This window comes from Phocoena sinus, chromosome 4, assembly GCF_008692025.1.
Source record: "Phocoena sinus isolate mPhoSin1 chromosome 4, mPhoSin1.pri, whole genome shotgun sequence".
NCBI lineage: Eukaryota > Metazoa > Chordata > Mammalia > Artiodactyla > Phocoenidae > Phocoena > Phocoena sinus.
In genome coordinates, this window is record NC_045766.1 from 69,754,851 (window position 1) to 69,779,851 (window position 25,001).

At 37.4% G+C, this 25,001-nt stretch overlaps 1 protein-coding gene across 10 annotated transcripts in view; it reads left to right on the top strand.

Moving 5' to 3' along the window:
• Window positions 1-25,001, top strand: part of OPA1 (OPA1 mitochondrial dynamin like GTPase) — a 96,234-nt gene that overhangs the window by 25,982 nt on the left and 45,251 nt on the right. For all 10 annotated transcript variants that reach the window (XM_032630566.1, XM_032630568.1, XM_032630563.1 and 7 more), the window contains 13 exons: window positions 815-919; window positions 2,579-2,665; window positions 3,320-3,433; window positions 5,345-5,425; window positions 5,551-5,625; window positions 5,953-6,024; window positions 6,108-6,207; window positions 6,898-7,028; window positions 9,655-9,727; window positions 9,820-9,892; window positions 11,150-11,265; window positions 12,176-12,240; window positions 13,002-13,078. In XM_032630566.1, coding sequence (XP_032486457.1) covers window positions 815-919; window positions 2,579-2,665; window positions 3,320-3,433; window positions 5,345-5,425; window positions 5,551-5,625; window positions 5,953-6,024; window positions 6,108-6,207; window positions 6,898-7,028; window positions 9,655-9,727; window positions 9,820-9,892; window positions 11,150-11,265; window positions 12,176-12,240; window positions 13,002-13,078 — 1,169 coding nt within the window. The remainder of the gene's footprint in view (window positions 1-814; window positions 920-2,578; window positions 2,666-3,319; window positions 3,434-5,344; window positions 5,426-5,550; window positions 5,626-5,952; window positions 6,025-6,107; window positions 6,208-6,897; window positions 7,029-9,654; window positions 9,728-9,819; window positions 9,893-11,149; window positions 11,266-12,175; window positions 12,241-13,001; window positions 13,079-25,001) is intronic.

A 25,001-nucleotide genomic window follows, 5' to 3' on the forward strand; every position in this document is an offset into this window, starting at 1 on the left:
AGAAGAAATAATAGTGTACAGAGAAGACCAGTTAGAAAAGGATCACATTTATTCTAGAAGAACATTGTATAGCCAAGCATCTACTTTGACAAAAAAGCCTGTCTAAATGTATTAGTTTTCTTTAAATTGTTCTTATATCAATATTTTAAAAATTAATGTGTAATTTCTGGCCACAGAAACTTACCAAAACTTGGAAGAGTTTGACCCCTCAACTCAGACCTGTATTCAAAACTCTATGACCTTAGATAGGCTACCAAGCATCCCTGACCTCTGATTCCTAATCTGTATAACCTTTGCCTCACTTGAAGGCTTACGGGAGTTAATGCAGGTCAAACAGTCAGTAAAGGGCCTGTCACATACTGAATAGTCAGGTACTGTTAGCTATTTTTATTTTATATCATTTTTATAAAATAATATGGGGGATGGGGAGAGTTTGAATTTTTGTCAAATGTCCCTTTAATGAAGACTTAAAATTTTGTTGTAATAGGAAATATTGCTTCATAGAGGATACTTAAGAACTTCCTTCTTCAAGTCCTTTCATTTTTAGTATTTTTAATAATTTCTTCAACATAAACAGCAAACTTTTCCAAACAAAATTCCAATTGAAATAGAAAACTATAATGAAGCTCATTGTTTGAGATAATATTCATAATTTATTTGTTCAACATTTTCATAGATGACTTTTAAATGAAATAATTCATTTTAAGTAGGCAGGAGATATTGCTTCAGGATCTTGGAAGATTTTAATTTACACTTAATGTTATTTTTTAACCCATCTTTTTCTTACAAAGTTATGTGTATTATTTTGTTGCAGTTAAAGTACCAGAGAATCTTGGAACGGCTAGAAAAGGAGAACAAAGAATTGAGAAAATTAGTATTACAGAAAGATGACAAAGGCATCCATCATAGAAAGCTTAAGGTACTTTAAGTTTGTCTTAATTTGTTCGCTCTCAGAACTTTACCACTTCACATTGTGTGTTGATCAATACCGGTTTTTAAGGAACTGCAAAGGGTTCTATCATCCTTTTATTTCTAACCTGATATGCTTAGGGGATAGGGAGGTCTCTTCCTATGTTAAGGCTTTTCACAAATTATAATCTTCAAACATTTATTTTATACTATATCCATAAATTTTCATACTTTCAAGAGTCATTTCTTGTGAATCAGTTTATTTTTTCTGAAATATTTAGTTTATCTCTAGGTTTACTTAATTTATACAGCTATAAAACCAGCAGTGTAAGTTGATAGAAAGTTACATATGTCTTATTTTCATTGCCTTACTTGTATTGCCGTCAATGAAGAGGCCACTTCCACCAGTTTTACAATAGTTAATGTTTTCTTCTGGAAGGTTCCTTAGACATTTTAAAGTATTTTTGAAAAAGCATACCGGTATTGTTATCATCAGCACATTGGTAATTACCATTATCAGTTAATTAAATCTTATTATTCCCCACTAAACCAACCTTTATGTGCTAAATGAAATTGAAGTAATTCTTTTAACTTAAATGTCATATAAGTAAACAGAATATGTACGTAGCAAAACTGCAATAAATCATGGCACATTCATTTTGTAGCCAAGGTCCAAAGATACATAGCCCTGTTTAACCAACATGTATTAATAGTTGTGACTCCAAATTACGACTGCATAAAACAAATAAATAGCATGGCTTTATTTATAAGTCAGCACATGGCAGATGGATAAAACCACATCCAAGTGTTAATATATATTGAGAATTATATATATTAACACTGAGAAATTGTATTTTCTCTCATAAAATGAAATGGTAATGAAAATTCGAAAAGTTTTTTGTTTATTTTTAGGTGGAGGGGATAACAGTTGCTTTCCTTTTAATTATTTCTAGGTGTTGAGAGATGAAAGGCAGTGTAGACCCTCATTTTGTTCCTACTTTGGCACTGAAACTTACCTTTAATTATTAAATGCTTGATAGTAACCTTTTTCCCAGGCCTATGTATATGTTCAATCATTCCTCAAATACTTGAAGCTTATAATTTTCCAGGCACCGTGTTCGATACTGTTTTTACTGAGATGTCTGCCCCTGGTGCTCTCATATTTTAGTCTGCCCAGTTATCAGTGTACACTAATCATTCATACTGATTTAACAATAATCTTGGTGATTCTTTCTCTACTTTACCAGTTCTTCAGTCTCTCTTTCTCTCCCACTCTGACGCATACACCAGACATTCCTTTCAGTTGGTCACCTGACCCCTTATTGGGCGTTTTTTGGTGTTAATGGTCTTCCTTTGTTGGGCACTTAATGTTAGCTCTTCAGTATTAAACAATAACCTCCTTCTTTTGCCATTTAATTAGAAGGTTCGGAAATCATGAGTTAATATACTGTGTTAAATCACTGTCTCTTTAAAATAAATTTGATAAGAACATATGGAATTTTATTCTGTATTGTTTTACATTTACTAGGAATATTTATTTGCATAACTAGGAAAAGCAATACAATTATTATGGAAACATTTTGAATGTATCAGCTCTTTTATCGACACATCTGTGGTTTTTTAAAAATGTTTTCACTATTTTATATTATTAATTTCTTGAATTTTATAGAAGTCTTTGATTGACATGTACTCTGAAGTTCTTGATGTTCTGTCCGATTATGATGCCAGTTATAATACACAAGACCATCTTCCAAGGGTAAGTAAAAAATTAGTACACAGTGAACTTGCCCATTAGCAAAAAGGCACTATAGTTTTTTAAAAAGTTACATACATAATACATACACATATGTATAGACATAGACAAAGACATAAAATTTTCTGTATAATATTCATGTGTTCTAGGTGATGCCCTAAGCATTGAATATTGTTTGACTCTTTATTTTGGTCCATTGGTTTACGTATATTTATGCATAATAAAGTAAGGCTTTCAGATATTTGGCATTAGGTATTCATGATATCCATGATATTAAAATACCTGAATGGTGGATAAGATTAGGTACATGAGTGAAATTTAACCTTACAGAATTGAAAATGTCTTTGTAAAGAGTAAACTAGCTATGGAAAAGATTTGTGGAATATTAATGTTAATGTGGTTTTAAAACTAGTGGTTTAAATTAGCATAAGTTTTTAATAAAAATTTGGCTGTAAATAATGGATCCAGTTAATGTTTTGCTGTTTATGTTTTCAATACACATCAATGTATGAACCATCATTTTTTTCTGGATGATATTTTAAAATCATTTAATTGTGGATAATTTTTAAGACTAAAACTTCTCAGCAGCATTCCAAATCTATTAAATTTAAGTTGGTATCAAAAGATATGAATATGTGGTATTTATTTTGTCATAAGGTTGTTGTGGTTGGAGATCAAAGTGCTGGAAAAACTAGTGTGTTGGAAATGATTGCTCAAGCACGAATATTCCCTAGAGGGTCTGGGGAGATGATGACACGTTCTCCGGTTAAGGTAAGAAAATAGGCCCTCTGGATTAATAGACTTACTGTGGTGGTCATTTTGTAATGTATTTAAATGTTGAAGCACTATGTTATACACTGAAACTAACATAATATTGTTTGTCAACTCTACTTCAGTTAAAAAGGAAAATAGGCCAAATGAAGTTCCTCAGAAAAGTAGTCACTTTAATGAAGTTTGTCCATTGTGTTAAAATGAAGAATTCTGACAAAAGAAATAATTGATATGTAGCATTTGGAATTATTGCTAGTGTAGAAATCAGTAGGCGGCATCCCTCAGGCATGAACAAAGATCAGGAGTTTTTCTTGCTGTAATGTAGACACAAGGATGTGTGTGTATGTTTTAACTCAGCTGATGGATGGAGTAGGTATAGAGTGATTGGAGAAATGGAAAATTGAAGTCACCAAGAATGAAGGCTAGAATAGTGGTAGAAAATGAGACAATGAGGCTGATGCTGAAGTCTCGCAGAATTGAGGTCTGTTTATAATTACAACAGGCAGTCTAGTGTGATTCGGACAGTGCATTATTATTTGGGGTCTGGCTGTGATTTCAACCATGTTGTGTAAAACTAGTTTCTTTTTCATTGCTTTGTGTTATTGTGTGAATAAACCACACTTTATAGATCCGTTTTATTGTTGATGGGCATTTGGAATATTACAAATTTAGGGGGAAAAGAATGAACTGACTATATCATGCTCTGTAATAAAATGTAAAAATATTGTGAACCTACCTTTTACATTGTAACCAGCACCCTAATTGTAGTGGCTGTGGCTGATACTATATTTTAGGAAGGAGTTCACTTTCTTCCAGCAGGCAGATATCATGGACAGATTTCCTTGGAACGGACAAGGCTGTTCTCTTTTCAGTTTGTCATTACTTCACTAGTATTTACCAGGACTTCTCCTCCTTCATGGACTCTCAACTCCAGATTTTTGTCTCCCCTTGAAGAGTGAAATTGCCAGAATCTTGACTTAACATTTTGACTTCTTTTTAACAGCTTCTTTGTTCCTTAATGTGCAAATGCCTTAAAGGGAAATTGTGCATAGAATGTAGGGCTCAGTTTTTGGAGATTTATTTCTGCTGTCCATTTTTCTCAGAGAGTTTGGCATCTTAGATGGTGGCTGCTTGATAGCCCTGGAATCCGATTTTGTCTCTTCAACACAGTGAGATGGCTACAAGTTTTAAACTTCTCTTTCAGGCCACCATGTGCCACAAATCAGCAAATGCCCTGAGGGAAAATAGCTGCAGGAATATACCCATCCAGATCCTTTGGGGTCCTGGACTCAGTCCAGGCTGCTCTGATGTCTTCAAACAGCTAGGTTTTATTTGTTATCCTCTGTATGCTTAGCTAATCTTAGTAGACAGAATTGTTTTTTAAAAGTGAAATCGAATCATTATAGAGAAGCTTGAAAAGTTACAACTGAAAAGTTAAGGAATGTGAAGTTTAGAAGTTCTCATGAAACCACTGACTGTTGACATGTAAGTTGTTAGAGAATTTCTTGCTCAAATGTCACTCCTTGGGTGAAGGCTGCCTTAGTTGCCCTTAGTACTGCTCTCCTCTGTGGCATCCTAGGTTTTGCTACACAGACCTATTCTCTCTGTATATTTCTCCCAGTATATAATGAGGCCTAAACCAGTTACAGTCAATTCTTCGAGTTCCCCCATCTGCAGTGCCTGACACAGTTGGCTCTCAATAAATAGATGTTGAATAAATGAATTGTCCTTTGCCTAAATTTACCTTTGAAGTGAAATGCAAGATTTCCTTTTAGTTTTTCAAGTTTTGAGATTGATGGCTTTCTGCTTGGTACTCCGTATAATGTTGACTGGAAAATGAGAACCATATAAGTGCTGTGGGAATTAATAGGAATTGTAAATACAGTCTTCTCAATTTTCTGTTAATTTCAGGTGACTCTCAGTGAAGGCCCTCACCACGTGGCCTTGTTTAAAGATAGTTCTCGGGAGTTTGATCTTACCAAAGAGGAAGATGTAAGTAGAATTTGTATGAGGTTTATGTATGTAACTTTTTATAACATGTGTAAACTTACAAAAGACAACTAAATGGAATATTTAACTGAAGATTTCCTTAGGATTTTGTTGCTTTCCATTGATAGCTTGCAGCATTAAGACATGAAATAGAACTCCGAATGAGAAAAAACGTGAAAGAAGGCTGTACTGTTAGCCCTGAGGTAAGTGTTGCAATTCATTTCAACAATGTTTTATGGAAATCCAATGTTTATGGTTTGAAATCATGGTGTTAACATTGATGTTTAGATTGCAGCTGTTCCAAGATACTTTGTCTTTTTTTTTCTTTTAATATTCCAAAGAATATTGTTTTGTGGATAATTTTCTATGATAATTACTGTTATGGTCAGAAAAAGCATAATTTTTTTCTGAGCTGCATATCTGAATGGATGAGATACAGAATTTTCAAAATACGTGTCACCAAAAAATTCCTAATAAGCTGCTTCCCAAAATTAGTCTTTTGGTTTTTGGATTTTTTTTTCCCTGCACAGACCATATCCTTAAATGTAAAGGGCCCTGGACTACAGAGGATGGTGCTTGTTGACCTACCAGGTGTGATTAATGTAAGTATCTACAAAATGTGTGTTTTATCTTATTCCTATTGTGAAAGACATTTATAATGACATTTAAAACCTTTTTCTTCAAGACTGTGACATCAGGCATGGCTCCTGACACAAAAGAAACTATTTTCAGTATCAGCAAAGCTTATATGCAGAATCCTAATGCTATCATACTATGTATTCAAGGTAAGTCTTATTGAAAGATTTTAATTGCACTAATATTCTTCCTTACTTAGCAATCAAAGCTTTGTTCTACATATGCATGTTACATAAACATACAAAATAAATATGTTTTGTCATCTCCTCTTACTTTTTCGTTTTATTAGTAAATAGAATTGAAATTGGTGATATTTTGATAAATTTCACTGTGTAGGCATCATAGACATTTTTATTGGCTAGAATGTCTTTTCATAACTAAGATAAAATATTAAGAAAATTTTCTTACTATAATGTAGACACAAGGATGTAGCCTGTTGAAGTTTTTAAAACCTACTTTGTAACCATTACAGTGTCTTATTTATTTATTTATGGCTGCGTTGGGTCTTTGTTGCTGCGCATGGGCTTTCTCTTTTGGCGAGTGCGGGCTACTCTTCCTTGCGGTGCGCGGGCTTCTCATTGTGGTGACTTCTGTTGTTACAGAGCATGGGCTCTAGGCCTGCGGGCTTCAGTAGCTATGACACATGGGCCCAATAGTTGTGGCTCGCGGGCTCTAGAGCACAGGCTCAGTATTTGTGGCGCACGGGCTTACTTGCTCCTTGGCACGTGGGATCTTCCCGGACCAGGGCTTGAACCCGTGTTCCCTGCACTGGCAGGTGGATTCTTAACCACTGTGCTGCCAGGGAAGCCCTACAATGTCATTTTTCAATTTTTTTTCAGATGGATCTGTGGATGCTGAACGCAGCATTGTTACCGACTTGGTCAGTCAAATGGATCCTCATGGAAGAAGGACAATATTTGTTTTGACCAAAGTAGACCTGGCAGAGAAAAATGTGGCTAGTCCAAGCAGGGTGAGGGCAAGTTCTTTATACAAGCTCCAGTTATGACAGGGACTGGTTGGGGGAATAAAAAATTTCCTTGTGAAATACAAGTAGTAATGAGATTTTTCTTGGTTCTCGTTAAAAACAAAGTATTGTATAGTTATAGTAAATTACTTAAGTGCAATATCCAGGTATAAGTGAAATTCCACAATTGTAATCAGTTTGCTTCAAATACTTAAAACTGCTAATGTTGCTTACTCTAATTTAATTTAAATTTTGTATGTTGACATACAGTCATTAACCTCATTTGTAGTATTTTTTGTTATAGTTTAAACTTTTTTTTTAGTTGATGTTCATTAATTAATGTAAAACTAGTGACAGTTTAAATTCCTTTTGGGCCTTATTTTATTTTGTCCTGTCTTTTAAAAATTTTTTTATGATTTATGTATTTTTTTCAGATAAACATTACGTTTCTTAACTGATGAAAGACTGTGAGGCAGATTTTCATGATAGAGAAGGCATTGGATGGGGTGTCAAGGCTCAGCATTCTTATCCATGCTCTACCACCAACCAGCTGCATGTCCTTGGGCAAATCTTGTTACTTTTCTGCATCCAGTCAGTGCACCATCCAACCTGTTAGTCTAGTTGATCTCTAGGTCATTTTCATTTCTGAGATTCTGTGACTTCTATTCATGGTATTCAGTGTCCCTTCTCTCCTCCTCCCTTAACAAGGAAAGAATTTTATTTCAAGGTACGATTGTGTGCAAGGTTTATTAGGACATGCTCTCTACTTAATTATGAAGGCATAAAAAAGTGGGTCAAAGTGGGTCAAAGTGCACAATCTGTAGCCAGATTGCTTGGTTTCACATCTGCTCTACTGTTTGCTAGTGGTGTAACCTTAGGTAAGTTGTTTTACTTTTTCAGTGCTTTAGGCTTTCTCATCTGTTGGAAATGAAGATATTAATGGTACTGTCTCATAGGTAATGAAAATTTATTGAGTTAAATATCCATCGTAAAGTGGTTGAAATAGTGCTTGGCACAAAAGTGTTATGTAAATGGTGGCTATCATCTGTTGTTATTATATCTTCATCCCCCATGGAACAACTTCAGATATAAGTACCCATCCCTCTGGCTACTGCTTAGAATTTCTCTTTTTCCCACCCGAAACTCTGTAGGACTATGCCTCTGTGATGGGGTTCCCAAGGCAGACCACCCCTAGGCTCCCTGATTCCGTAGGACTCACAGGACTCAGTACATAGTCATACTTCCGCCTAAGATTTTATTACAATGATAGGATGCAAAGCAAAATTACAAAATGAGAAGGTGCAGAAGGTGATATCTGAAGGAAACCAAGCCCAAGTTTCCAAGAGTTCTTTCCTAGAAGAGTCATACAGGAAATGCTTAATCCTGCCAGCAACAAGTTACTCATCAGAGACACAGCACCTAAGGTTTTTATCAGGGGCTGTTCATGTAGCCACCCTCAAGTACCAAGATTCCAGACGCCCAAAGGAAAGCAGATGCTCAGCATAAACCACATGGATTGCACAATGAGCCACTGTTATTTAGGGAAAGTTTTATATCAGTGTAGGGGATTGTTTACCAGTTAAGTTCCCAGATGCCAGCCAAGGACAGGCAGGCCTTTCTGAGGACAGCAATCTCAGGCCTGCTGTGTTAACTCTTTTCTGTACAGCCTCGGTGACCTTAGCTTAGCGTTGTTTTTAAGGGTAAGGCCTGCCCTTGGCAGTATTGGTCCTGATAGGGAGGAGGGGAGAAGTGAGGTAGAAGCAAATTTCTGCGCTTCCTTCCCATTTCCCATCATTCCTTTCATTTTTCTCCTCTTCTTTAGGATAATGAGTTTGCATTTCCTTTGAATACAGTTGAAGCTTGTATCAGTCTTTTTTTATACCAAAGATTCAGCATTAGCTTAGAAATGTAACTTGTCTTAGAGGAGGGATTCTTATCTCAGTATTAATCTTAATGAGCTTCTGGGAGTAGGAACTCTTTTATGTTATGTGTGAATGACAGATCTCTGTGCAAGTGTGCATTTTTCTGGAGACAGAGTCTGTAGTTTTTATTTCATTTAGAAAAGGAGTTTTGACCCTAAAAGAGTTGAGAACCACTGGATCCAAATTTTTTTTTTATAGAGTTAAAAAAAAAAAGACTGTCCAACTTTGTTAGAATTTAGATATTGGGGAAATAATAATAGAAGCTACTATTATTGTGTGCTTCTGCATGCCTGGCACTGTGTTAAGTATCATATAACCTTTTCAACTACCAGTTTGAAAAAGTTAAGTAACTTACTTAAGGCCACACACCTAGTAAGTGCCAGAGAAGAAATTCAAACTAAGGCCTGACTCCAAAGCTCTATATGTCATTCCAAGTTCTAATTTTGGTACTTAAGTTTTAACAATACATTTTTAATATAACAAAACTAAATGTATTTAATTTTTTCCTCAAAGAGCAATTGAAATGCATTTCAGTACTTTTGTACAGACATATATAGCAATTGAAATACATTTCAGTACTTTTGTACAGACATATATTTACCCAAACATATACATATATAGCATTATTAAATTTGCTTTCTAAGTAGCATGTTATGCTTTAAAAATTACGTCAACTTACATCTGTTTATTTTTCCCACTTTTGAAAATAGATTCAGCAGATAATTGAAGGAAAACTCTTCCCAATGAAAGCTCTAGGTTATTTTGCTGTTGTAACAGGAAAAGGTATGCAAAGACAGATTATTATAGTTTTTTGTTGTTTTCAAATAATAAAAATGAATTTTCTTAGTGAGAACTTTACCATCGTCTCTCCCTAGGAAACAGCTCTGAAAGCATTGAAGCTATAAGAGACTATGAAGAAGAATTTTTTCAGAATTCAAAACTCCTAAAGTAGGTATCTTGTTTAAATATTTAAAGAATTTATAGTGAGGGAGTAACTTCAGCTGTTTTCATTTAAAAGTTTGTTTTATAGCTATCAGTTTAACATTGAATTTCCAGAATTGAATTCCCAAATAGCAATCTGTATTTAATAAGCAAGTCCTCAAGCTACTCTGACAGAATTGGGAGCAGTTTATCACACAGTACAGTACATGCTGTTGTAATAAATTGCCCCTTGGCATATGGGCATTGGAGACCACACTGACACCACTTAAGTTGTTTTACTTATAAGGTGATTTTTTAAAATCAACACTTACATGTTTAAATGCGTGTACACATTTCTCTTACAGTATTGGGGAAAGTTGGAGTGAGGGGTGGGAGTGTGAAAGGGGTGTCCTTAAATAGATATTGACAGAAATTAACAGAAAATAAGATACTGACAGAAAAGCAATGAGGAAAAGCTAAAGGGCAACTGAATTTTAAAACATTATAACATGTAGAGAGTCTTGAACTGGAAGAGTGCGTTTGCCTCTATATTAGTATAGTAAGTCAAGGTCGTCTTTTCACACGTAGTCTTGAGAATTGTCTATTGGGTTGGGAGCTGGCAAGTGGGTAGAACTATGCTATCCATTATAGTTGTCACTAGCCTTGTGTGCTTGTTTAAATTTATTTATTTATTTTTGGCTGTGTTGGGTCTTTGTTGCTGCACACGTGTTTTCTCTAGTTTCAGCAAGCAGGGGCTACTCTTTGTTGCAGTGCACGGGCTTCTCATTGCAGTGGTTTCTCTTGTTGCGGAGCACGGGCTCTAGGTGGCGTGGGCTTCAGTAGTTGTGGCTCTCGGGCTCTAGAGCACAGGCTCAGTAGTTGTGGCTCATGGGCTTAGTTGCTCTGCGGCATGTGGGATCCTCCCACACCGGGGCTTGAACCCATGTCCCCTACACTGGCAGGCAGACTCTTAACCACTGTACCACCAGGGAAGTCTTTAAATTTAAATTAGTTAACATTAAATAGAAGGAAAATGTGAGTTCCTCAGTCACACTAGCCACACATTTCAAGGGGTCAATAACCCCATGTGACTGGTAGCTGCCATATTGGACAGCACGGGTATAGATTACTTTCCTCATCACAGAAAGTTCATTGGACTGCCCTAGTATAAAATGATTAAGTGGCTATTCTCATTATGTTATAACAAGCACATTCTCAAACTTGGTGATAGTATTGTCCTTTCTGCCACTTTAATATACTTTAGCTCTGGTTATTGTTTTGTAGGACAAGCATGCTAAAGGCACACCAAGTGACTACAAGAAATCTCAGCCTTGCTGTTTCGGACTGCTTTTGGAAAATGGTACGAGAGTCAGTTGAACAACAGGCCGACAGTTTCAAAGGTAAGTTGGGTTTTTAAAATAAACTCTCAAATTTAGATACTTTATTAGCTGGCAGTCTTGGGCATCCATCAGATTCTTTACTTCCTTTGCTTTAACAGTTGCTTTTCATTCATTTACTATAAGATAGTATGTAGGAAAAGGAAAACTACAAATCTTCAGTTGTATGAGAGCAGGATTTTTCTTTTCAGGGGAAACATTGCTAGGAGAACATTACAAAATTTAAATAGAAAGTTTGCAGTAGTGTTTGGGAGAAAGAACCTAGTATAACTATAGAGAACTCAGATTCTGCCTTTTTAGAGGAAAGAGAGGAAATGTGTTGGGAAGCAGAGCAGACAGTGTACTTTCAGCTACATTGTACTGGTTCCTGAATACCATGCTTTCTGGTTCCATGGCTTTGCTTGCTTCTGTAGTTTCGTTTGGTGAGAGTATATCCTCCGCCCATTTTCTCATTAGGAAAGCCTACCTATTTTTCCCATTAGTCCCTCAGCAACCTTGTAAGTGTCATTCTCATCTTACAGAAGAGCAAACTGAGGCAGAGAATAATTTACCTAAGTAACACACCCAGCATCAAACAGTAATAGATAATAGACCCAGGGTTTGAATGGGGTGCAAAATCAGGATTGAGTTGGTGGTATGACTTCAGAGTCCCATGCTCTTAGCAGCTGTACTAAATTGTGTCAGGTGTGTGCTTTGTGGATTGAAAATGGAGAAACTAAAGTCGAAGGGATTAGTTTGGAAAACTGTTGTAATAATGCTATTCTGAGATATTGAGAGCCCAGAGTACTCAGGAGCTATCTGTGCACACTCAGAAATTCAGTTAATATAGCAGATATGTGAGAGATAGCCTTTAACCACTGCATCTGGAACTGAAGAGAATCCTCAAACTTGAGCATTTTTCCTTCTTCCTCAGCAACACGTTTTAACCTTGAAACTGAGTGGAAGAATAACTATCCTCGCCTGCGAGAACTTGACCGGGTAATATTTATGTACCTCATGTATTTTGTATATATCTAATTTAGTACTGTGCTCTAACAAAATTTATGTTGACAAGCAAAATCTGGTAAGCTAAATTGTTTTGGTTTTAACCATGATTACTAATTTAGAGTTGCAAGAATACATTTCCACGAACAGTTGTCCCTTTTACAAATAAATTATTTATTACATAATAAAAAAAGTAATTAGGGATCATAGGATATCCAAACAAGTATTCAAAATCTTTTTCTGAAAAGGTGAAGAATAGTCTTTCAAGGTCTTATAAATTAACATATTTATGTAATGTAAACTTAAAAATTATATATCAGCTTTTTAACCTTTTCACTGTTTATACTCTAAGTTAATAGGTCTTAAGTATTGGTTTTCCTTGATTATAAAATGCCATCAGTTGTAAAACACAGCATCAGATTACTGTTAGTAATACACTAAATTAATGTGCGTTGGTAACTTTCACATAATGTTTGTTACGTAAAAAACTTACCTGAACAAATGTTCCGTGAAAAACTGCATTCAGAGTTGAATAAGGTAGACGTGTGTCAGTGTCTTTGTCCTTATCTGGATATTGGCATTCCTAAAGAAAGAGACTAGAAGAGAAGAGCGTTACTTGTTGGTCAGGCATGCTTCAAACCTAAGTCCAGCCAGTAGCTTCTCAGAGGCCTTCCTTTTAGTTATCTCTGAAAATCATGGCAGGGCAAATTGACTATCTTATGAAAATCTTACTTACGTGTATCTATATTGCCTAGAACGAACTGTTTGAAAAAGCTAAAAATGAAATCCTCGATGAAGTTATCAGTCTGAGCCAGGTTACACCAAAACATTGGTGAGTATTTGACCTTTTCTCAAAGACTTTACTATGTGAATTATAATGGAATACTAAAACTTAGATTGATAAAGCAATGATTTATTGTAGCCTTGGCCTGTCCCCCCAAACACTTAGTAAATAGGCAAGAACATAAAGGTATGTTTTTTTGCAAAATCTAACCACTATCCTAGTCTAACCAATTAAATATTTTAAGTATAATGAATTATGTATTTATTCTGTACGTCTGAGAAGAGATATTCCGAAAGATAACTTTCTCCATGCTCTTTTTTTTTTTTTTTTTTTTTTTCTTTTTTGCGGTACGCGGGCCTCTCACTGTTGTGGCCTCTCCCGTTGCGGAGCACAGGCTCTGGACGCGCAGGCTCAGTGGCCATGGCTCAACGGGCCCAGCCGCTCCGCGGCATGTGGGATATTCCCGGACCGGGGCATGAACCCGTGTCCCCTATATGGGCAGGCGGACTCTCAACCACTGCGCCACCAGGGAAGCCCTCTCACGCGCTTTTGAAATCTTCATTCATCTTAGGTTTTTCCTTATCTTATACTTAATAAATACATAATTTTGATTTCTGTAAAATCATTTAGGTAAAAGTTTTATCAAATTGTGCTTTAGCTAAGTATCAAACAGTCTAACAAAACTGGTTGCTCTTGTTGGATTACACGTAGAGAACAAAACTACAGAGAAAATTGATTTGTAAACGGAGAAGATTCTCACATCTGCATAAGAACACTGGTGCTTTTGTAATATGTGTCTGATATGTTTTGTACAAATCACATTTGAACTTGAATCCTATTTGAGATTTTTTTTTAAATAGCAAGTAAATGCATTCTTTTGAAAAATACTCATGCAAATCGCTTTTAGGACCAAGTGTCACCTTCAATTTATGTTTTATGTAAATATTGGCACTCTTAAATATGTTGGAATGGCAGTAACCAAAATAGTTTCCATGTACCTCAAGCAAGCTATGTATAAATAGCTTAAATTTAAAATTTTCATAATCATATTTTAATTAACAAATCCCTTATATAAAAATTATCTTTATAATGAAGTCTGTAGTATTTTAAGAATTTATTATGCTTGGAGCAGAACTGCCATTTATTATGAATATTTTCTGTAACTCTTACATTTGCTCAGTTGAAGATTATCAAAATGGAACTTAGACAGTAGTGTCCAGTCCTTAAGTTTGTATTCAGTACTACTAGTTTCCTTATGTTGGTGCCCTTTCTTCCTCAGTAGTGAACGCTTTTCTCTCTTCAAGTAGTCAAAATTTCCCTATTTTTAATCTCTCTCCTTATCCAAAAAAGAATTCTGATCTTATCTGTATTTGTTGATTGATTAATCATATATATATATATTTATATATATATATATATATACAAAAAAACTTGTTATCATTAGTGTTTTAAGCCAGTTCTATGGCTTTCTATAAGTCATTCAGCTTTTGAAGTTTGCAAGAGATAGATATGTGTGTGTGTATATATGTATGTATGTGTATAGTATATACATATACACATACACACAGAATGAATAGTACTACTTACCTTACTAGGTTGTATGAAGATAATGTACAGAAAAAGTGATTTGTAAACTATGATAACTCATAATGCTATTTATGGGAGAAAAATGTGGTGCCTCTCTGAATTTCTGGCATCATCAAATGGAATGGTTAGTTTTGTTTGGACAGAGCAAGTCTGAAATCAAAGTGTACCTACACTTAAGCAAGCCTTGAAGATAAATCTAATTTACTTAACACACGGGTGGTGAAGGGAATTTGTGAAGGGACAAGAAACCTATATTGCCAGATTGCCTATTGAGAAGGCAAGGGAGAGAACTAGGACATCTGGCTGCTAGAGATTTATTCTTTGAGCTGCTGGATCTTTTCATCACCACCCCTCCACCTCCGCCGCACCCTTTTTCCCCTGACGCTGTAGCTTAACGCAAACATAGATCAAAATAGCAGGTCCTAATCTTAGCTGTTTGTGCCACATTGATTTCAACTGCATTGCACCCAAAATGTTTTATTTTTGTGACATAGTTGATGTTGTATCAGGTAGTATCTTTCTGCTGCTTAATGCCTTATGTGACATTTTAGGATACACCTCTAAGATGTTTATAATTATTTAAGTCACAGGACTGTTTGATCTGTATTTATAATCTGGAAGCACTGTTACAAGCATTTTGTCATTCTATACTTCAGTCATATTTTAAGAAAGTTATTGGAGGTTTAGATTTGACATATGATTCATTAGAGTAAGAAATAGGCTCTCAGCGCTTTCACACAATATACTTGATATTTAGGAGTCGATTACGGACACTAAGCAGGAGATAGTTATTTTATCCTTATTTAGAAGGATAGCTGGCAGAATTTATAGAAATACACTTAAAAATGGTATCGCAGTATACATACAATTTTTGGTGAAGAGTATTAAGTTTATTTTGTTGAAGTTAAAAGAATGAAAGGAACATGGGAATGCACAGTTAAGTATCCTAACTCAGATGTAAGGAATCAAAAAAGATTTCTTATAATTTGAGATTTAAAGAGTGAATAGATGCTAGATAAAGGCAGTGACCAGAATATTGCAGAGGCCAAGAGGTGAGAACGAGAAAAGTGACACAGGTAACTGAAGACAGGTACCTATGACTTTAGCATAGAAGGAGGCAAGAGGAAGAAGATGAAACGGTGGCTATAAGCAAGATATAGATGATTAAGGGCCTTAGAAACCATGTTTAGAAGCTTGAAATTTATCCCACAACCAGTGAGGGCCAATGAAGAGGTTTAGGCAGATTTGCAGTTTAAAAAGATTTTTGTAGTAGGGAAAGTGGAATACAGATGGAGAAAACTGAGCAAGGAGACAGTTGACTGTTGAAATAATCTAGACCAGAAGAGATAGTGGCTTGAACTTGAATAGTGGTTGTGTAGGTGGAGAAGAGGAGACATTTTTGAGATATTTGAGAGGTTACCTAGAGGATAGAATTGACAGGATTTAGTGATTGGGTGTGTAGGTAATGGAGAAGAGGAGTCATTTAAACACTGAGTACATCTATATCCAGTAATTATATTGCTAGGGCTCTATTGAAATGAATATATTTTTGACGAAGATGAACACATAAGAATCTTCACCATGGTTTTGTTTATAAGTGTAAAAAATTGAAAACTTGTGTTTTTATTTGTAATTACATAATATTTGATTTATCCATAGAGTGGATTACTATGCAGCCATTGAAAAATGTAGGATGTCAACATGGAAAACTATGTACAATATACTTTAATATTATAGTTATTAAACAGTATGTGTAATATCACCTGTGTAAACACACACAAATAGTAATGTAGGCATTGAATATTTTTAATGATAAATTAAGCTGTGAATAGTGGTCATTTAGTGAAAGAGACATTATGGAGGACTTCTTACTTTTTCTGTATTGGTTTTAAATTATATGGAGTAAGTCCTCTGCTTTAAAAGAAGAAATTTTTATTTTGAAAAAAAATTTAATTAAAAGGGCATATAGGTAAAGTTGAGGAGATAAAGGGGGTGATAAATAGAACTATAATGGTAGTTGTATTTTATGTATTAGTGGTATTTATCCCTGGACGATGGCAAAACCTAGAGAAGAAGTCTACAATCACCTAGAATATATACTGGGGGAACTGGTCGATGTGAGTAGGGGACTAATGGTCTGGAAGAGAGATTGTGGGGTAAGGAGAACATCCACTTCCTGACTGAAGCACATTCAGCTAATGAGCAGCTTCCAGGCAGCAGAATTTGAGGACAGTTACTGCTTGTAAGAGAGGGTCAGGAAAGGTTTGAAGATGCAAGGAAAAGGGAAAGAATGAGAATATAAAATGGTTTGTTTGTTATGGAACAAGGTATTGGAGGCACAATAAAAGTTATTGTGATGGAGGGGAGCAGGGGGAGTCTGGACAGAGGACAGCAGCTTAGTGATGAAAGGGCAAGTGAGCTGGGTAAGGATAAGTGACAGCAGCCACCTTTGGTGGATTGGGAAGCTGCAGCCTCCTTTGAGAAAGTTACCTAAGGCTTGTCAGAATTTGGTGGTGTGGAATTTTGTTATGATCTCCTTGAAAGGGTGTCTGGGTTGTACAGTCCTGTCCCATAGACTCCTAGGAAGAGATTAACAGACCATGTCTGTTCTGAGGCAGGAGCAGCAAAAGGCCTTTGTGGTCAGAGGCTGTATCCTGATTTTTTGTTCATCTTTCAGATATCTTGAGTTTGTGTTTAAAATTGTCTGAATAGATGGCCCTGACAAACTTCTTTTCTTCCGCCTTGCTCTTAAAATTCTCCCATTATCTGTTATTAATGCCGTGACTAAATGGACTTTGTCCTTTTAATCCTCAGTGGTGTATTCTCTCCGCATATTTTTTCTGTCTCTCTTTCCTTCTTTCCTTCCTTCCTCCCTTCTTTCCTTCCTTTTGTTTTTATTGAAATATAGTTGACATACAATATTATGTTAGTTTCAGTGCACTACATAGTGTTTTTTTAACATCTTTATTAGAGTATAATTGCTTTACAATGGTGTGTCAGTTTCTGCTTTATAACAAAGTGAATCAGTTATACATATACATGTGTCACCATATCTCTTCCCTCTTGCATCTCCCTCCCTCCCACCCTCCCTATCCCACCCCTCTAGGTGGTCACAAACCACCGAGCTGATCTCCCTGTGCTATGTGGCTGCTTCCCACTAGCTATCTGTTTTACGTTTGGTAGCGTATATATGTCCATGCCACTCTCTCACTTTGTCCCAGCTTACCCTTCCCTCTCCCTATATCCTCAAGTACATTCTCTAGTAGGTCTGCATCTTTATTCCCGTCTTGCTCCTAGGTTCTCCTGACCATTTTCTTTTTTTTTTTAGATACCATATATATATGTTAGCATACGGTATTTGTTTTTCTCTTTCTGACTTACTTCACTCTGTATGACAGTCTCTAGGTCCATCCACCTCACTACAAATAACTCAATTTCGTTTCTTTTTATGGTTGAGTAATATTCCATTATATATATGTGCCACATCTTCTTTATCCATTCATCCGATGATGGACACTTAGGTTGTTTCCATCTCCTGGCTATTGTAAATAGAGCTGCAATGAACATTTTGGTACATGACTCTTTTTGAATTATGGTTTTCTCAGGGTATATGCCCAGTAGTGGGATTGCGGGGTCGTATGGTACTCCTATTTTGAGTTTTTTGAGGAAATTCCATACTGTTCTCCATAGTGGTTGTATCAATTTACATTCCCACCAACAGTGCAAGAGTGTTCCCTTTTCTCCACACCCTATCCAGCATTTATTGTTTGTAGATTTTTTGATGGTGGCCATTCTGACTGGTGTGAGATGATATCTCATTGTAGTTTTGATTTGCATTTCTCTAATGATTAATGACGCTGAGCATTCTTTCATGTGTTTGTTGGCAGCAATCTGTATATCTTCTTTGGAGAAATGTCTATTTAGGTCTTCTTCCCATTTTTGGATTGGGTTGTTTGTTTTTTTGTTATTGAGCTGCATCAGCTGCTAATATATTTTGGAGATTAATCCTTTGTCAGTTGCTTCATTTGCAAATATTTTCTCCCATTCTGAGGGTTGTCTTTTGGTCTTGTTTATGGTTTCCTTTGCTGTGCAAAGGCTTTGAAGATTCATTAGGTCCCATTTGTTTATTTTTGTTTTTATTTCCATTTCTCTAGGAGGTGGGTCAAAAAGGATCTTGCTGTGACTTACGTCATAGAGTGTTCTGCCTATGTTTTCCTCTAACAGTTTGTTAGTTTCCGGCCTTACATTTAGGTCTTTAATCCATTTTGAGCTTATTTTTGTGTATGGTGTTAGGGAGTGTTCTAATCTCATACTTTTACATGTACCTGTCCAGTTTTCCCAGCACCACTTATTGAAGAGGCTGTCCTTTCTCCACTGTACATTCCTGCCTCCTTTATCAAAGATAAGGTGACCATATGTGCGTGGGTTTATCTCTGGGCTTTCCATCCTGTTCCATTGATCTATATTTCTGTTTTTGTGCCAGTACCATACTGTCTTGATTACTGTAGCTTTGTAGTATAGTCTGAAGTCAGGGAGCCTGATTCCTCCAGCTCCGTTTTTCTTTCTCAAGATTGCTTTGGCTATTTGGGGTCTTTTGTGTTTCCATACAAATTGTGAAATTTTTTGTTCTAGTTCTGTGAAAAATGCCAGTGGTAGTTTGATAGGGATTGCATTGAATCTATAGATTGCTTTGGGGAGTAGAGTCATTTTCACAGTGTTGATTGTTCCGATCCAAGAACATGGTATATCTCTCCATCTATTTGTATCATCTTTAATTTCTTTCATCATTGTCTTATAATTTTCTGCATACAGGTCTTTTGTCTCCTTAGGTAGCTTTATTCCTAGATATTTTATTCTTTTTGTTGCAATGGTAAATGGGAGTGTTTTCTTAATTGCACTTTCACATTTTTCATCATTAGTGTGTAGGAATGCAAGATGTTTCTGTGCATTAACTTTGTATCCTGCTACTTTACCAAATTCATTGATTAGCTCTAGTAGTTTTCTGGTAGCATCTTTAGGATTCTTTATGTTAGTATCATGTCGTCTGCAAACAGTGACAGCTTTACTTCTTCGTTTCCAATTTGGATTCCTTTTATTTCTTTTTCTTCTCTGATTGCTGTGGCTAAAACTTCCAAAACTATGTTGAATAATAGTGGTGAGAGTGGGCAACCTGTCTTGTTCCTGATCTTAGTGGAAATGGTTTCAGTTTTTCACCATTGAGGACGATGTTGGCTGTGGGTTTGTCATGTATGGCCTCTATTATGTTGAAGAAAGTTCCCTCTGTGCCTACTTTCTGGAGGGTTTTTATCATAAATGGGTGTTGAATATTTTCAAAAGCTTTCTCTGCATCTGTTGAGATGATCATATGGTTTTCTCCTTCAGTTTGTTAATATGGTGTTTCATGTTGATTGATTTGCGTATATTGAAGAATCTTTGCATTCCTGGGATAAACCCCACTTGATCATGGTGTATGATCCTATTAATGTGCTGTTGGATAGTGTTTGCTAGTATTTTGTTGAGGATTTTTGCATCTATGTTCATCAGTGATATTGGCCTGTAGTTTTCTTTCTTTGTGACATCTTTATCTGTTTTTGGTATCAGAGTGATGGTGGCCTCATAGAATGAGTTTGGGAGTGTTCCTACCTCTGCTATATTTGGAAGAGTTTGAGAAGGATAGGTGTTAGCTCTTCTCTAAATGTTTGATAGAATTCGCCTGTGAAGCCATCTGGTCCTGGGCTTTTGTTTGCTGGAAGATTTTGAATCACAGTTTCAATTTCAGTGCTTGTGATTGGTCTGTTCATGCTCTCTATTTCTTCCTGCTTCAGTCTCAGCAGGTTGTGCATTTCTAAGAATTTGTCCATTTTATCCAGGTTGTCCATTTTATTGGCATATAGTTGCTTGTAGTAATCTCTCATGATCCTTTGATTTCTGCAGTGTCAGTTGTACTTCTCCTTTTGCATTTCTAATTCTTTTGATTTGAGTCTTCTCCCCTGGCTAATGGTTTATCAATTTTTTTTATCTTCTCAAAGAACCAGCTTTTAGTCTTATTGATCTTTGCTATCTTTTCCTTCATTTCTTTTTCATTTATTTCTGATCTGATCTTTATGATTTCTTTCTTTCTGCTAACTTTGGGGTTTTTTGGTTCTTCTTTCTCTAATTGCTTTAGGTGTAAGGTTAGGTTGTTTGAGATGTTTCTTGTTTCTTAAGGTAGGCTTGTATAGCTATGAACTTCCCTCTTAGAACTGCTTTTGCTGCATTCCATAGGTTTTGGGTCATTGTGTTTTCATTGTCATTTGTTTCTAGGTATGTTTTGATTTCCTCTTTCATTTCTTCAGTGATCTCTTGGTTACTAAGTAGTGTGTTGTTTAGCCTCCATGTGTTTGTATTTCTTACAGATTTATTCCTGTAATTGATATGTAGTCTCATAGCACTGTGGTTGGAAAAGATACTTGGTACGATTTCAATTTTCTTAAATTTACCAAGGCTTGATTTGTGACCCAAGATGTGATCTATCCTGGAGAATGTTCCATGAGCACTTGAGAAGAATGTGTATTGTTTTTGGATGGAATGTCCTATAAATATCAATTAAGTCCATCTTGTTTAATGTATCATTTAAAGCTTGTGTTTCCTTATTTATTTTCATTTTAGATGATCTGTGCATTGGTGAATGTGGGGTGTTAAAGTCCCCTACTCTAATTGTGTTACTGTCGATTTCCCCTTTTATGGCTGTTAGTATTTGCCTTATGTATTGAGGTGCTCCTATGTTGAGTGCATAAATATTTACAATTGTTACATCTTCTTCTTGGATTGATCCCTTGACCATTATGTAGTGTCCTTCTTTGTCTCTTGTAATACTCTTTATTTTAACGTCTCTTTTGTCTGATATAAGAATTGCTACGCCAGCTTTCTTTTGATTTCCATTTGCATGGAATATCTTTTTCCATCCCCTCACTTTCAGTCTGTATGTGTCCCTAGGTCTGAAGTGGGTCTCTTGTAGACAGCATATATACGGGTTTTGTTTTTGTATCCATTCAGCCAGTGTATGTCTTTTGGTTGGAGCATTTAATGCATTTACATTTAAGGTAACTATCGATATGCATGTTCCTATTACCATTTTCTTAATTGTTTTGTGTTTGTTATTGTAGGTCTTTTCCTTCTCTTGTGTTTCCTGCCTAGAGAAGTTCCTTCAGCATTTGTTGTAAAGCTGGTTTGGTGGTGCTGAATTCTCTCAGCTTTTGCTTGTCTGTGGAGCTTTTAATTTCTCTGTCAAATCTGAATGAGATTCTTGCTGAGTAGAGTAATCTTGGTTGTAGGTTTTTCTCTTTCGTCACTTTAAATATGTTCTGCCACTCCCTTCTGGCTTGCAGAGTTTCTGCTGAAAGATCAGCTGTTGACCTTATGCGGATTCCCCTGTGGGTTACTTGTTGTTTTTCCCTTGCTGCTTTTAATATTTGTTCCTTGTATTTAATTTTTGATAGTTTGATTAATATGTGTCTTGGCGTATTTCTCCTCAGATTTATCCTGTATGGGACTCTCTGTGCTTCCTGGGCTTGATTAACTATTTCCTTTCCCATATTAGGGAAGTTTTCAACTATAATCTCTTCAAATACTTTCTGAGTCCCTTTCTTTATCTCTTCTTCTTCTGGGACCCCTATAATTCGAATGTTGGTGCGTTTAATGGTGTCCCAGAGGTCGCTGAGAGTGTCCTCAATTCTTTTCATTCTTTTTTCTTTATTCTGCTCTGCAGTAGTTATTTCCACTATTTTATCTTCCAGGTCACGTATCTGTTCTTCTGCCTCAGTTATTCTGCTATGGATCTCTTCGAGAGAATTTTTCATTTTGTTTATTGTGTTGTTCATCATTGTTTGTGTGCTCTTTAGTTCTTCTAGTTCCTTGTTAAACATTTCTTGTATTTTCTCCATTCTATTTCCAGGATTTTGGATCATCTTTACTATCATTATTCTGAATTCTTTTTCAGGTAGACTGCCTATTTCCTCTTCATTTGTTAGGTGTGGTGGGTTTTTATCTTGCTCCTTCATCTGCTGTGTGTTTCTCATTTTGCTTAACTTACTGTGTTTGGGGTATTCTTTTCGCAGGCTGCAGGTTTGTAGTTCCCATTGTTTTTGGTGTCTGTCCCCAGTGGCTAAGGTTGGTTCAGTGGGTTGTGTAGGCTTCCTGGTGGAGGGGACTGCTGCCTGTGTTCTGGTGGATGAGGCTGGATCTTGTCTTTCTGGTGGGCAGGTCCATGTCTGGTGCTGTGTTTTGGGGTTTCTGTAGCCTTATTATGATTTTAGGCAGCCTCTGTGCTAATGGATAGAGTTGTGTTCCTATCTTGCTAGTTGTTTAGCATAGAGTGTCCAGCACTGTAACTTGCTGGTCGTTGAGTGGAGCTGGTCTTGGCTTTGAGATGGAGATCTCTGGGAGATTTTCACTGTTTGATATTATGTGGAGCTGGGAGGTCTCTTGTGGATCAGTGTCCTGAACTTGGCTCTCCCACCTCAGTGGCACAGCCCTGATGCCTAGCTGGAGCACCACAGAGCCTGTCCTCCATACAGCTCAGAATAAAAGGGAGAAAAAAAAGAAAGAAAGAAGAAGATAAAATAAAATAAAGTAAAATAAAATAAAGTTATTAAAAAAATAATTAGTAAGAAAAAACGTTTTCTTAAGTAATTTAAAAAAACAAATGGGGCTTCCCTGGTGGCACAGTGGTTGAGAGTCCGCCTGCCGATGCAGGGGACACGGGTTCGTGCCGTGGAGTGGCTGGGCCCGTGGGCCATGGCCGCTGGGCCTGCGCGTCCGGAGCCTGTGCTCCGCAACGGGCGAGGCCACAGCAGTGAGAGGCCTGTGTACCGCAAAAAAAAAAAAAAAAAAAAAAAACAAATGGACAGACAGAACCCTAGGACAAATGGTAAAAGCAAAGCTGTACAGACAAAATCACACACAGAAGCAGACACATACACACTCACAAAAATGGAAAACGGGGAAAAAAAATATATATATCGTTGCCCCCAAAGTCCACCTCTTCAATTTGGGATGATTTGTTGCCTATTCAGGTATTCTACAGATGCAGGGTACATCAAGTTGATTGTGGAGATTTAATCCGCTGCTCCTGAGGCTGCTGGGAGAGATTTCCCTTTCTCTTCTTTGTTCCCACAGCTCCCGGGGTTCAGCTTTGGATTTGGCCCCACCTCTGCGTGTAGGTCACCTGAGGGCGTCTGTTCTTCACTCAGACAGGATGGGGTTAACGGAGCAGCTGCTTCAGGGGCTCTGGCTCACTCAGGCCGGGGGTGGGGGGCGGGCGGGGAAGGGGCACGGAGTGCGGGGCGAGCCTGCGGTGGCAGAGGCCGGCCTGACGTTATACCAGTCTGAGGCACGCCGTGTGTTCTCCCGGGGAAGTTGTCCCTGGGTCCCAGTACCCTGGCAGTGGCGGGCTGCACAGGCTCCCAGGAGGGGAGGTGTGGACAGTGAGCTGTGCTCGCACACAGGCTTCTTGGTGGCAGCAGCAGCAGCCTTGGCATCTCACGCCCGTCTCTGGGGTCTGCACTGATAGCCGTGGCTCGTGCCCGTCTCTGGAGCTTCTTTAAGTAGCGCTCTGAATCCTCTCTCCTCGCGCACCAGGAAACAAAGAGGGAAGAAAAAGTCTCTTGCCTCTTCAGCAGGTCCAGACTTTTCCCCGGACTCCCTCCTGGCTAGGCGTGGCGCACTAACCCCCTGCAGGCTGGGTTCACGCCGCCACCCCAGTCCTCTCCTGGCGCTCTGACTGAAGCTGGAGCCTTAACTCCCAGCCCCACCCGCCCCGGCGGGTGAGCAGACAAGCCTCTCGGGCTGGTGAGTGCTGGTCGGCTCTGATCCTCTGTGCGGGAATCTCTCCACTTTGCCCACCGCACCCCTGTTGCTGTGTTCTCCTCCGTGGCTCCGAAGCTTCCCCCCTCCGCCACCCTCAGTCTCCGCCCGCCAAGGGGCTTCTTAGTGTGTGGAAACCTTTCCTCCTTAACAGCTCCCTCCCACTGGTGCAGGTCCCGTCCCTATTCTTTTGTCTCTGATTTTTCGTTTTTCGTTTGCCCTACCCAGGTACATAGGGAGTTTCTTGCCTTTTGGGAGGTCTGAGGTCTTCTGACAGCGTTCAGTAGGTGTTATGTAGGAGTTGTTCCGCATATAGATGTATTTCTGATGTATTTGTGGGGAGGAACGTGAGCTCCACATCGTACTCTTCTGCCATCTTGAAGCTCCTCCTCTACATAGTGATTTGACAATTGCATACATTATGGAAGGGTCATCACGATAAGTCTAGTAACCATCTGTCCCCATACAAAGTTATTACAGTATTATTGGTCATGTTCTTCATGCTGTATATTACATCCCATGACTTATTTATTTTACAACT